General features: G+C 39.6%; 1 protein-coding gene across 5 annotated transcripts in view; it reads left to right on the forward strand.

Moving 5' to 3' along the window:
* MAP3K7CL (MAP3K7 C-terminal like) overlaps nt 1–14,426 on the forward strand; it is a 104,324-nt gene that overhangs the window by 74,880 nt on the left and 15,018 nt on the right. For all 5 annotated transcript variants that reach the window (XM_021935548.2, XM_031665687.1, XM_031665688.1 and 2 more), the window contains 2 exons: nt 2,888–2,949; nt 13,724–13,839. In XM_021935548.2, coding sequence (XP_021791240.1) covers nt 2,888–2,949; nt 13,724–13,839 — 178 coding nt within the window. The remainder of the gene's footprint in view (nt 1–2,887; nt 2,950–13,723; nt 13,840–14,426) is intronic.

Genomic DNA, 14,426 nt, shown 5'->3' on the forward strand with positions numbered 1-14,426 from the left:
TTGATACCAGGTGTTTGCTATTTACATTACTGTAGTAAAGTAAATGAAGAATTTTTTTTTTTTTTTTTTTTTTTTTAAATAATTAAGCAGGAAGGAGTGTGACTTCACAGGAGGCAAGGCGGATTAAGTCTCAGGAAGCCTTGAGGTTCATTCCTGGCTGTCTTCTAGAATTCTAGACTGTCTTAGCTGCTCTCATACTTTACAGAAGTGGTTTCTCCTTCCAACAAGTGCCTGCTTGTCTATGATTATTAGGGTTGGGATGCACAAGTAGAATATGTTCCCATTTACCTTTGCCAAATCATTCTGGCCTTGGACCCAGTGAGCTAAAATGATTGTGATGTCTAGGTTATTAAACTTGTACTGCAGTGAATGTAAATACAGTTAAGACCAAAATCAGTTTCACAAAGCATAGGTTTTATAATGAAGCCTACCTCTAAAGGGTCAGTGGTGACAAGTGCATTATTTCTGCCTTTTGTCCAATTCTTTGCAAATGTTGGGGTGGATTTAACAAGGCACAGTAATGGGCAGAATTTATCACTTCTAGTCTAAGTAGAGCATTCAAAGGGCCTGGGGACTGAATCCCAATTCCTCTGAAGACTGTCTTCTAACCTGCAGCAAGGGGCTTGGGAAATTTCTCAGTTTCTGCTTGTTCTGTGAGCTAAAGTTAAGTGATATCACTGAATCTGAGGACAGCCATTGTCTAGCATAGGTGCAGATACAAAACAGATTCAAATGTGGTGATGCACTGTCATTATTTTAAACTACTTTTATATGGAAGTATTGTTATACTACTCTTGACTAAAATATACCAGAGACTATTAAGTGATATGACCCTTGAGGGCTTTGGTCAAAGTGAATACCGTGCTTGTTTAAATTATCTTTCTGGTGATTATCTTCGATGCCTTCAATGCCTTAGATGCCAGAAATGCCTTGTGTACTACATTTTATTCTGGACTGTACTATCAGCGCATTGGGAGAGGATACTTGTTTCTGTGTTGTGTGTGGCCCATACCACTCCCTGTAGTTCAAAAAGAACATCAACCAGTTTTTAATCAAGAAATTTGGTGATGACTATGAAAACATAAAAACTATTATCTTTTCTTGCTTTATTATAATTTAAAATAGCTTTGGTTTTTAAATCATTTTTTCACCTTATATTTTGCATACATACCGTATATGTACAATATATGTAGATGTATGTGTACTGTATATGTGTATGTACACTGTATATGTATATATGCATATGTACTATGTATATGTACTGTATATGTATGTGTACTATATGTATAAGTGTACTGTATATATAGTATATGCACTGTATCTGTACTGTATATGTATCTGCACTGTATATGTGTACTGTGTGTATGTACTGTATATGTATATGTACTGTACTGCACATATGTATATGTACTGCATATGTATCCGTACTGTATCTGTATGTGTACTGTGTATATCTTACTGTACCTGTACTGTACATATATGTGTACTGTATATGTATCTGTACTGTCTCTATTATATATATGTGTACTGTATGTGTATATGTATGTGTACCATGTATGTATGTATCTGTACTGTATCTGTATGTGTACTGTATATAACTGTATGTGTATTGTACATATGTGTACTGTATATGTATCTGTACTGTATCTCTATTATATGTGTATGTGTACTATATCTGTATTGTATATGTGTACTGTATATGTATCTGTATTGTACCTGTACTGTATGTATATGTGTACTCTGTATGTATCTGTACTGTATCTCTATTACATATGCATGTGTATGTGTATCTGTATTGTATGTGTATGTGTACTGTATATGTATCTACTGTACCTGTACTGTATGTATATGTGTACTCTGTATGTATCTGTACTGTATCTCTATTATATATGCATGTGTGTGTGTATCTGTATTGTATGTGTATGTGTACTGTATATGTATCTACTGTACCTGTACTGTATGTATATGTGTACTGTATATATACTGGGGTAGGGATTGGAAATGAGTGGCCAATGAACCCTTAGAGCCGGAGAGTACCTGGAGATACCAGAGGTTCTGCTTTCTAGCACCAAGGCTGGGTCAGCACTATGTTCTTGAAGAGATTTGGGGATGACTTGGATATTCTGACCTATATTTTGTTCAGATTTCCTCAAATGCTTCTTAGAACTTTATCTTCCGATCCAGCAACAGCTGCTTATTGCCAACCAGTCAACGTAAGCACGAGTTAGGAGGTCTTTTGGGACTCTCTGGGCTCTGGTGCTCTCTAACAAAGCTGTGAATTCTGCCGCAGGGTAGGAGTGCTGCCTGGTGTATTGGAAAGAAATGCCCCATTTGGGTTGCTGCCTGTTTCTCACTGTAACCCAGAACGAGTTTCTGGTTAACTGCCTGTTAGTGTGGTTTGTGGTAGGAGCAGACAGCAATACTGTCACAGCTTGCGGTACTTGGAGTCATTCAGAGCAGAACGAACGCCTCTACTTTTCACTAACATGTTCTCCTGTCCCATTAAAGTCCTTCTGGCCACCTCATTAGCACCTTATTAAAGCATTTTGTTTCATATCATATTTTTTGGTTTTGGCCAATGTAAGAGTATTGAAAGACAAGCAGTCCTTCTTAATTGGAGAGCTACCAGCCTGGACATTTGAGGATTCTGATATTTGCTTGCAAAATTTTGTTCGGGCCAACTAAGCTCTCCACGCATCTGTGTGTACAGAAAACGAGCAAAATTGTCCTTTACACTCTGTCTGTCCCCAACTGAAGTGATGAAAATGACTGAAACAGTGTACACTGATGGTCTAACTATGGGGGAGTCCAAGGACGGTCCCAACAGGGCACCTCTCCTACAAGAAAGAGCTCCATAGTGAAGAATCATTTCATGTTCTTGTTTCAGATGATACACCCCCTGAAGACTCCACTCCTTTGGAATTTCCAGAATTAGACCAGCAGCTACAGGTAAGGATTTTTCTAAAGTCTCTCTTCTTTCCTCCTTAGTGTCATAAAGTATAGCGAGCTGGGCAGAGAGTGGCCTGACTAGGGGAGACTGACTTGGACACAGAATGTGGGGCTTTGAAGTCATCAAGGATTACATTTCTAGAGCTCCAAAGTCAGGCTGAAGCCCTCATGGAATGCCCCTGTCTGGTTATCTGGCTATGGCACCAGGACATCAAGTGCTTATAGTGTAAATTGCCTCCTATTTTTAAGGAGTTCTGGAGCCTGGGAAAAGGACGGGTCCCTGCTCTACTTTGGTATGGCTGTCTCTATACCATTGCAGTTTTGGCTGTGTTTGGGGTTAGTGGTTTAGTGATAAACTCCGCAGAGAAAACTTACCATGTTTGCCAAGACTTTGGAATAACCTTCCTTTCTCCGTTCCCTGCCCCTTCCCCAGTTCTCTGACAACTTTTAATGGAATATAATTATTTTAACTTAAACCTTCTGAAACTTGACTTGTTGGACCCATGAAAAATTATTTTGTATATGTAGTTTCTGAGTGATCTGTCGAAAGATATTTTAATACACCAGAATTATTTGAAAGGAGCTCATTTATCACATTTTAATTTTCTTTAGATTATCCGTGGTGATTCCAGGCAAAAATGGCTTTCGGAAGAGGTTCTGTCTAAAATACCTGGATACTGGCCTTGGGCCAGCCATTGACTTGAATACTTAACTTTGTAGTCACATTTGGACAAGTCCAGTAGGGGTCTTGAATCCTGTACACAGACATTTCTTGGTCACCACTTTTTTCTCCTAAATATTGATTTTGAAAGCCTTTAGAAGGGATTTGTAACCTCCAGTTCCCAACAGGCCCTGACATACCCTATTATCTTACACACAGCAGCTTTTCCCATTTGTGGGTGTGCCTTGTGTCCTAAGGTCATTTGAGTTTGGGATTCTTATTCCTGGACAGTCCCCAACGGAGGTGGAAGAAGAACCAAGAATGAGCCCTTCCACAAGCCAAGATAGTGTTCCCTTTTGTTTGCTTCTGTTCTTACCTCAGTACACAGGCACTGTGTTAAAAACCTGGGTCAGGTTTGAAAAGCTGGTGTTCTACTGCCAGGGTGCTCTCTAAAAACCAACTGAGGGCGACTCAAGTGTGACCTGGCCGCTTGGAGGAGTCCTCATTCTCACCTTTGCAGCAGTCCTGGGTATTGTCTCAGCTTTCCAACAGAAAGCTGCTCAACAGAGCAGTATAGCTATGTAGGTATTACTGAAAATAGTATAGGAGATTGGAGGTTACGCTGATCACCACACAGCTGTCAAAAGAGCTCTGTCATCCCTAAAATCTCCTCTCTAGCTATTAGCCATCATGTCTCCTTTTTTTCTGTCCTCCATGCAGGGTTCTCAACCCAGCTCTCCTGGCTTCTAATATCTAATTATGGTCTCTCCTCCCCTGCCCCCACCAATATCTCTTCTTTTCAGCATGAAGAAGAACAATTCAGACCTCCCTCTGCCTTTCCTTTGAGACAGAGTCTCCCCCTGTCACCTAGGCTGGAGTACAGTGGGGTGATCTCAGCTCACGGCAAACTCCACCTCCTGAGTTCAAGCGATTCTCCCATCTCAGCCTCCCTAGTAGCTGGAATTACAGGCGTGTGCCACCACACCTGGCTAATTTTTGTATTTTTAGTAGAGATGGGATTTTGCCATGTTGGCCAGACTGGTCTCAAACTCCTGACCTCAAGCAATCCGCCCGCCTCAGCCTCCCAAAGTGCTGGGATTGCAGGCGTGAGCCACCGCGCCTGGCCTGCATTTTCTTCTGATGTGCTCACATTGCAAATGATGGTTCTTGCTTAGGTTCTGTTCTCACACAGGGGCTGTCTATGTGCTACTGGTGGTGTAATTGGGATTGCCATTGAAAGTAATGCCATTGGCCAGGTGCCGTGCGTCACGCCTGTAATCCCAGCACTTTGGGAGGCTGAGGCAGGTGGATAAGACCAACCTGGTCAATATGGTGAAACCCCATCTCTACTAAAAATACAAAAATTAGCCAGGTGTGGTGGCACGCGCCTATAGTCACAGCTACTAGGGAGGCTGAGGCAGGAGAATCACTTGAAACTGGGAGGCGGAGGTTGCAGTGAGCTGAAGGTTGCTGTGAGCCAAAATTATACCACTGCACTCCAGCCTGGGCAACAGAGCAAGACTCCGTCTCAAAAAAATAAAAAAGAAAGTAATGGCAAAAACTACAACTTCTTTTACACCAACCTAGTAGCTATTTTTTCCCCTAGTCACATTTTTTTCCTCTTTATTCTATGGTCACATCAAAGCTATTTTATTATCATAGAAATTAGGTGAAAATAAGGAGTAAACATGTTTTGGAAATAAAACACTAAAAGCATATTCAGGTTCTTGTTCTCTCCTCAAATTATAGATTATTAATTCTACTTTTTTTGTGTTGGAACAAAATTTTTTCCTTTGGGAACTTTAATGGTCTTCTCTGGCTCATGGATCATTCTCCACAAGACTCACAGTAGCCCTGGCAATTATCCAGATAATTTTTTCTGTTAAAGCATTGCCAGGTCCATTTGAATTTTATAGCTTTAATTCCACTTGACATATATTAGAAATTAAGTCTATTTAATTATTTTACTCCAATGAAACTATTTCATCTTCATTGATCTTTAATGAATTAGGCAGTTGAGAGGGTAGTTTCTGGCTCAGGGTTTTGATTTTTTTCCCCTTAAAGTATGATAGTGCTTTATCTCTTTGTGAATGGAGAGAGCGTTACCAGCAATACAACTAAACACATTTCAGTAAGTGCTTGTTTGTTGAGTGAAGGATAGGAGTGAGTGTTACAAACATTTACCAGTTGTCAAGGCATTTGGGTAGGGTTGCCTCTGTCTAGAGCTGTTGCCTGTTATCTTTATTCTGTACTCCAGGGCGTGAGTGACTAAAGAGCAAGGCGGTGATGGTTGGGAGGAGAAATCTAACAGAAAATGACATCTGAAAGCAAATGTTTATTTCTATGCTTAGCATAAGCATATACATTTAAGCCTTCTGTAGCAGGAAGTCTCTGTATTGAAAGCAATGCAAATGCTTCATGTACAAAAGGAACAATCTATTACATGGAGCGGGCCACCTTTACAGTCAGTCTCGTGTGCTTTCATCACACAGTAATGGCTCTTGGAATTTTGTCGACTATCATCATCCACTATGGAAGAGTAAAAGTTGGGTTACAAAGGCATATGAAGTGCTTTGTGGTTGCAACTATATGCTTAAGAATGAACTGAGTCTTCATGACCTCTATCAGAGATTTAAACATTTTCTTGGTGGAAAATAAATGATGCCAGGTATTGCCAGCCCCATTCTCTGCAAAACCTCGGATTTAAATCCCACCAAAGCACACTGAGTACCTATTAGACGAGGGATGTTTCCCTACATATGATCTCATTTGATCCTTACAATAATTAGTAAACTAACTATTATGTCTCCGCTTTACAGATGAGAAACTTGAGGCCAAATTTTGGTTTAAATACATTTACTATTCCCTTCTTTCCCTTACGCTTTTTAAGGAACATACAGGCTGCTTAAATTACTTTGATAGGTGGAAACTTTTTTTGTTTGTTTGTTTCTGTTTTGCAAGGTTGCCATAATGTTGTTATAGAATAACCTTGTAAAATCTGTTCTGACTTTCTGATATCCATTACACATGCGTCGGTAGTTTATAAAATGCTGCTATAAAATAGCTATTTGGTAGATACTCGATCACTAATTTGACCCCCAGCATTTTTTCTGTTGTTTTGCCAAGAATGTGGACATGTTTGAGCATGTAATTCGCAGTGCTGCTATTTTCACAGAAGCCAAAAAAAGCCTTGTGCAAGAATAGCAGTGACAAACATTTCTCTTGATGTCTCTATTAATGCAAAATATTGAGCAAGAGACCGCAGGAGAAGGTAGGTGTTAAAATGAACATCTCTTTATAATGTTCATTTGTGGGCCTTAGGCCTCCATCCAGGGGTAGGTGGAAGGTCAATTCTATTTGTGCAGATTCCTTTCTTGGGACTAGATATCTAAATTTCCCATGGCCATCAGGGACAGTATTTGAGTAGAGCTAGTGTAGATGATATAGTCAGAAGAAAGGAGGCCCAATTCTATGTCCATTTCTAAGAATGAATGAAAAATCACTATTCTCTTTCGTTTTTATTTTTTGAGACAAAGTCTTGCTCTGTCACCCAGGCTGGAGTGCAGTGGCATGATCATGGCTCACTGCAGCCTCGACCTCCCTGAGCTCAGGTGATCCTCCCACCCCAGCCTCCTGAGTAGCTGGGACCACAGGTGCATGCCACCACACCTGGCTAATTTTTGTATTTTTCATAGAGATAGGGTTTTGCCATGTTGCCCAGACTGGTCTCAAACTCCTGGGCTCAAGGGATCTACCCACCTCAGACTCCCAAAGTGCTGAGATTACAGATGTGAACCAACGCACCTAGCCATTACTTTTCTTCAGGTCTCAGCTTCTTTCTGTTTGACCTGTCTCTCTCTGTTCTAAAAGATGGTGGAATCCTTTCATGGTCCCAGGGTTTGGGTCAAGACCAAGCCTGTCTTACTGCTTAAGCATGTTATGTTTTTGGAACCATGATTTAACTTACACATGATCCAAAACTATGCTACAACGTGGTCTTAACTGCATTGGAATGAGAAATATGTTCTATTGTCAGGTAGAGGACATGATGACTAGTAGATTGTAATTAAAAACATCCTAATGAGAATGACAATGACCAAAGCATGGGCATTAGCATTGGGTTGGCCTGGATTTGGATCTCAGCTAAATTTGTGATTTCCGGTTTGTTATTTACTCTCTTGAAAGCTCACTTCTCAACTGCAAAGTGGAGATAACAATATCAATCTCACATTGTTGTGGGAATTAAATATGGTAATGAGTAGATCTAGCACAGACCTTGACAAAATCATTGCTCAATTAATGTAAATTTCATTCTCTGGTGAAATTATTTATTGAATGAAATACTTAAGAATAAGTAATTTATTTTTATTCATGTAAAATGAAATAAAAGCATCTCCTTGGGATTTTAAGTTAGGGATAGAAGTTCTGATACCCTCTTCTTTTCATTAAGCCAAGGTGCTTTGAAAACAATATGACTTTTTTTAACCAAATTGAGCAATAGCTTCAATCCCTCCTTAAAGTCCTCCTATCTAATCTGACAGTGACAGGTGTCTCTGTGGTACACACTGAACTAACAGAGTCTGATAAGTCCAGAAACTGATGTCACCTCCACAAATAAACAATTTCGTAGCTTCAGTTGTGTACCATAATATCCTGTTATCCGAGCAGCCTCTCCGGAAACTTCTGTTAGGTTTTGCATCAATATATCGCTTGACATCTGGGAAATGAAAATGATAGAAAATGAAGAAGTCTAGCCTTCCAGGATTCTGCTACACTGGTCTTTAACATCCATCTGGAAATGTGGTTAGGATGTATTCTCATAGAAAGCACCAGACATAGCCGACATTTTCTGTCCTACACACGTTGAAAAGTATCTTATACTGCAATTTTTCTTTGACTGCTGTGTCCACACAGAAAACATATATAGATACGTTGGAGCTTTTCAATGCTTTTAATTTTTGTTTGTTTGTTTGTTTGTTTGTTTGTTTTGAGAAGCTCAGTTGTCATTTGGATACGGCTTGTTCAAAAAGTTTGCTACTCTTGTGTTCTTTCTCCTTTTGATATTGTTTATGTCAACAGAAATGATGTAAATATACTTTACTCCAATGTAACATGATATATAAGTTCTGTAGTATAATTGACAGTGTTTAACTTGTACTGTAATGTAGATACTATATAAATGTCAGTTCTTAAAATATTTAAAGTTCTAAGATAATAGAGTTCTTAAATATCGAAATCAGCAGGGACCGTGTTTTTCCTCTCAGTTTTAACAAACGATGCTTGTTAATTGTAAGACATTACAATGTAATGTAAATTTAAATCAGACACCCCCATCTTTCCCCAAAGTAGGTAACCCTGAGAATCAAGGAATAAATACAAAGACTGTTCAGTGAGTGTAGAATGTTTAGCTTCCTAAATATATCTCCTGTGTGGGAAGCTGGGATAGGAAAATTAAATTCTTACATTTTTGAAGAGGATGGGGCCAGTAGCATTCGCAGAAGCCAAGTAGAAAACGGAAACGCCTGAGCCGGCTTTGCTCCTAGCCCAGGGTGGCTTGGCTGCGTCCTTCCCCATGGGGCCTGTTTCACGGAGTGTAATCCACTTCGGGAGGAGCTTGCTATGAACCGGCGGCTCAGGCAGAGAGCAGAATAGCACCTTGTGGCTCAAGCCGGCATTCTTGGAACGGGACCCTGCGGTTTCTCTCTTACTTCATCTTGTTAAATCGGTCCTGATAATTGGGGCGGATACCAGAGATAGTAGCAGCTCCTTCACACTGCACTGCCATGAAATATTAAGCCCTTGAGAGTTCCATCCTCAGGCGGCAGCGGGAGGAGGCAGAGATGGAGGAAAAGCGGGTGAGGAGGAAGTATCTCCTCCTGGGCTGTGACCTCACCCTAGCCCCAATCTGTGTCTTGGAAACATGTGTTTCAAAGTTGGCTTGAGGCACTGTTAGGAGAATGTCTTAATTTCACCTCCTTAGAACTGGCTGTCTTGTTTAGTAAACCAGATACGATGGCAGGGAGTGCATCTGAAAAGCTGCTGCTGTGACCACACAGAATTTGTGCTCCAGTACATCAGTGGTGTCTTTTTCTTCAACTTGTCAACTGAACTATTTTTGGATTCCTTTTCTTTGAAGTGCAATATTTCATTCTTTAAGCAGGAAGGTGGTCTAAGTGTATCCAAAATGGGAGGATGTAGCATCATTATGCAGAAAATAACAAGGGAATTTTTTTCCTCTGGATCTGAAAAAAAAAATTATTTAACAACATTAAGAGTTTATTTATCGTACATTCGTTCCCAGCATGGGCTTAGAACTATGAAAATCTCTCTGACAAGAACAGTCAAAATCAAGCAATGAGAACTGAAATAGTGTCACTTTTATTCCAAGAAATTAATAGATGTTTTTTCATCTAGTTACCCACAGGTATTCTTTTAAGTTATTTTTCAGTTTTTAATTTGAGCATGTGTTACATAAACCCACGTAGAGTCAATTAATTCATGAGTGCCAGTGTTCTACATGTCGTGTTACTTAAGCGTACTGGTCCTCCATTTTTAAACTGAAAACCTGATTCTTGAATTCTAGGAATCGATTTCCTCAGGCAGAAGTTTATGTTTGATTAATATTGTTGGCCATATATTGTCTCTTATTTTGAGGGATTACCTCTCAAAAGGTAAGGTAAGAGAGGATTGCCCTCAGTCAGGACCTGATGATACAACACACATACACACATTATATCACAAAGCAATGAGAGTTACTCTGTCCCCCACAGAACAACACATCAGATTATTCTACAGTGCCACTTTTGATATTAGGTATAAAACCTGACTATCTTGATACTTGTATTCACTAGCCTGGTGGGACGAGAACCATATATATTTAAGCAGATTCTTTGGTCAGTTTCCTGGGCTGGGGTAAATGGCTAATGATGTCAACTGCCTTCTAAGAACAGTGGATTCTGTTGACCCAAGAGCACTTTGATTTGCCAAACAATGGCAATAATATCCATTATTATTTGGCTGCTGGAATATCCAATATCCCAGCAGCAAAAAACGTGTTTGGGGTTACCAGTGAATGGCTTGAGATTATAAAGGGGTGAGAAATTTGAAGTTCTCTGGGGAGAAATTTGGGAAAGTGAGGAAGATTGACTACAAGTGGAGTCAGATTCTCCTAGGTAACCCTGGCAGCACTGCTTAGAAGACGATGGGCTAGAGACAGCAGAAAGGTTTAATGAAATAATTTTTTGCATTAATTTTTTTCTTATTATGGGTAAAAATGCATATGATAAAATTTACCATCTTAACCATTTCTAAGTGTACAGTTTGGTAGTGTTGAGTATGTTCACATCTCCAGAACTTTTTCATCTTGCAAAATAGAAAGTCTGTTCCCATTAAACAACAATTCCTTATTTCCCTCTTCCTCTGGCAACTAATGAGAGAATTTTACAATGTTTTGGTGGGTTATGCAATATAACCTTCCTCTTTGCTTAAAAAAGAGAAATCGATATTACTCTTTAATGTTTTCATACAAACCGGGAGCATTTGAAGTGTTGCTGAGTTATATGTCAAGTTGAAGGCTTCGTTTTCAGGATCCAGAGGCTGAAATGACCCCTGGAATCTTTGTACTCTCTGAAAACTGGATACAAAGTATTATAGGCTTATTCTTTTTTGATTGTCCCTTCTTTATGATGGGAAGTCTTGAAAATATTATTATGGATAGATAGCATGATCGTGCTGCTGAAAGCACATGTGAGTATCTTGAAATATGTATCATTACATACCGTTAGTGGCACAATCACACTACCTACAGATAATAACATCTTTGAATTTCCTACAATTAAGAGGTGCCAATAATAAAAAAAGAACAAATGACAACATTTCCCACTTAGTGAAAAGCATTACAGGTGGCAAGCTGGGGGTGAGGAAGGGAAGGCCTCTGTCTTCTTAAGAAAGTTATTAATGTACTTTTCAGTTTTCCTTTTAAATTATAGCAGCAAAAGACATACCTCCCTTTACATGGCTATTCTCTATGTTCTCTTAAAGCTGTGAATCCTTCATGCAGAGTTCTAGAACTTTTTGGCTGTCGCATAGTTAACTGTACTGAATTCATGGTTCAGGTACCTACATGTACTGAGCTCTTGTTTCAACTGAGGATAGCCCCGTGTGGTGTTTGTAAGGACAGGATCTGATGTGTAGTCTTAGGACCTTCCAGGAGACAAATCCTTTAACAGGGCACAGATGATTTAACAGCTTGGCTATGGTGCCCAGAATAAATTGCTTTCATTCCCCTTACTGTTATACCTGGTAAGTTGCCAGTGTAACAGGTGAAAATTGATGAGTGGGTAGCGATTTCTGGGGCACAGACTGGAGGAGCCAGGAGTTCTGAATTCCTTTGGCAACAGCTTTATCTCATGGGGAGAGTTATACTGTAGTACTACTGTGCATTATTTTTCAATTTAATCCCGTATAGAAAGGGATAATGGTTCCAACAGGCTGAGTTTATCCTGTGAATGTGTTCATGGGCAGTAGAGAAAGATGCTGCCTAATATGATTACTATTAGATTTTCCATGAACTAGGATGTAACAGATGTTCCACGTGAAGGTAAATTTGATCAAAATCTATTTAGAATTTTATTTCCTTTAAACATCTCTACTCAGAGGCCTCATGATAAATAGGGAAGGTCATCTTATCTATCAATCAGACAGTAAAGTTTATTGAATTTCTATTATATCGTGGGAAGGATCACTAAATATGACACCCACAGAAATCTGTGTCCTTGAAGAATATAATGAGAGGAACAAATAGTAAAAACTTCATTAGTTCTCCATTTCCTTATATAAAATTAGTGACAATATGACCTTGTCAGATACTACATATATATATATATATATATATGTGTGTGTGTGTATATATATACACACACACACATACATATACATACACCATTTTGAAGAAAGGATAAGATTGAAGAACCTATTTCACAATAAACTGATATTTCTCAGATTTTATATACATTTTTTTTCTACATATAATTGAAAAGGGTGATTTAAAAAACTCTTAACTAGTATTCCTAATAGTAGTACTTTTTTTTTTTTCCTTTTGGGATGGAGTCTTACTCTGTCACCCAGGCTGGATGCAGTGGCATGATCTCGGCTCACTGCAACCTCCACCTCCTGGGTTCAAGCAATTCTCCTGCCTCAGTCTCCCAAGTAGCTGGGACTACAGGTGCATGCCGCCATGCCTGGCTAATTTTTGTATTTTTAGTAGAGATCGGTTTTCATCATGTTGGCCAGGCTGGTCTTGAACACCTGGCCTCAAGCCATCCACCTGGCCTAAAAGTAGTACTTTTAATCACGCATTGCTAAACAAGAAATTAGAATAATACACTTGGGGGAAACTCGTTCTTTAAAAATAATTCCTAGAAGTAGGGTTTTCACCATGTTGCAGTCAGAAAGGTTTGCCGCGCTGGCCTTTGTTTCTTCCATGGATGGGAGAAAAAGAGAGACATGAATCTTACACGGATGGTTTTTTTTTTTAGGGGGAGGGAGATCTGGCCTTTCTTACAGGTTTGTTAATCCTTGCAAGCATTATTTCTGGCTCAGCATCTTTCTTTAGGTCAGATGCATTTCTCAGAAGAGAGCTTTTCTTCTCTACTCTGCAAGATGAGATTATACCTCCTGACTACAGGAACAGAAAGCGAGGGGTAATTGAACAGACAACTGAACTGCTTCCCCACCACTGCTCTTCTCTAAAGCAGAGTCTAAGATTTCCAGGGAGTGCTGTAGAATCCTTGAGAGACTTATTTTTACTCCATCACGTGGCAGGTAACTGACACGTAATGGATTTCAGGGCTCTGGCTTAGGCCAGAGATGTCCATGAATGACACTGGGAGACGAATGTGGGGACTATCTGTCCACCTCTCTATTTTCAGTCAAATAGAATCAGCTGAACTCTGTTGAATGGTGACTAACAATGCTGTTCTCATGTTAAAAAAAAAAAAAGAAAGAAAGAAAGAAAGAAAAAACCTTCCTTTAAAAAACATCAGCAGAGCAAAATGGTTGGTAATTTATCCTGATGCAAAGAAATGGACTAATTTCTTCTTGTTGTTTGTGAAGCCCCTGCCACCTTGTCATGACTCCGCGGAATCCATGGAGGTGTTCAAACAGCACTGCCAAATAGCAGAAGAATACCATGAGGTCAAAAAGGAAATCGCTCTGCTTGAGCAAAGAAAGTAAGTACCTACCCCCACCCCCCACACTCTACATCTGAGTAGGTCAGGCCTACTGGGCAAGGACCAAGGGCGGTGGGCAGGGGACAGGCTGAGTGTGAGGATGAGACGGAGGCAAGGGGGTTATAGCAATGATTCAAGTGGTGCTATTGGAGATTAAGTGCTTTACTTTATGGAGTAGCAAAAGGAATACCAGGAATGCTTCCTACTCAAAACTTAAATTTTTAAATAAGAAATATTAGTTCAGGAAATTAAAAATGCCAAAATACCACCCCAAACCACACTATGTTTTCCGTAAATGTGCCCAGAGGCCGCAGAACACTGTGGCTTGGTGTCAATTTTAATTTCTGCTTAAATGATGGTGTTCCCACATCACGCGAAGAAGCCACTGGGACAGCTCTTCGAAATGACGTAAATGTATTAGTTGACTGACTACATTTTATAGTCGGGTAAGTTTTTATCTTGATAGCTTTTATTACTATTACAGTTCTGCGGTAGGGAATTATACAGTTCCATTAATTCAAGCACTCTGATTTTACTCACTCATAACTGTTTGTTTCCGAATCCTTCTTTTTAACTGCACTTGATTC

The sequence above is a fragment of the Papio anubis genome, chromosome 4 (genome assembly GCF_008728515.1).
Source record: "Papio anubis isolate 15944 chromosome 4, Panubis1.0, whole genome shotgun sequence".
In the NCBI taxonomy this organism is placed as follows: Eukaryota; Metazoa; Chordata; class Mammalia; order Primates; family Cercopithecidae; genus Papio; species Papio anubis.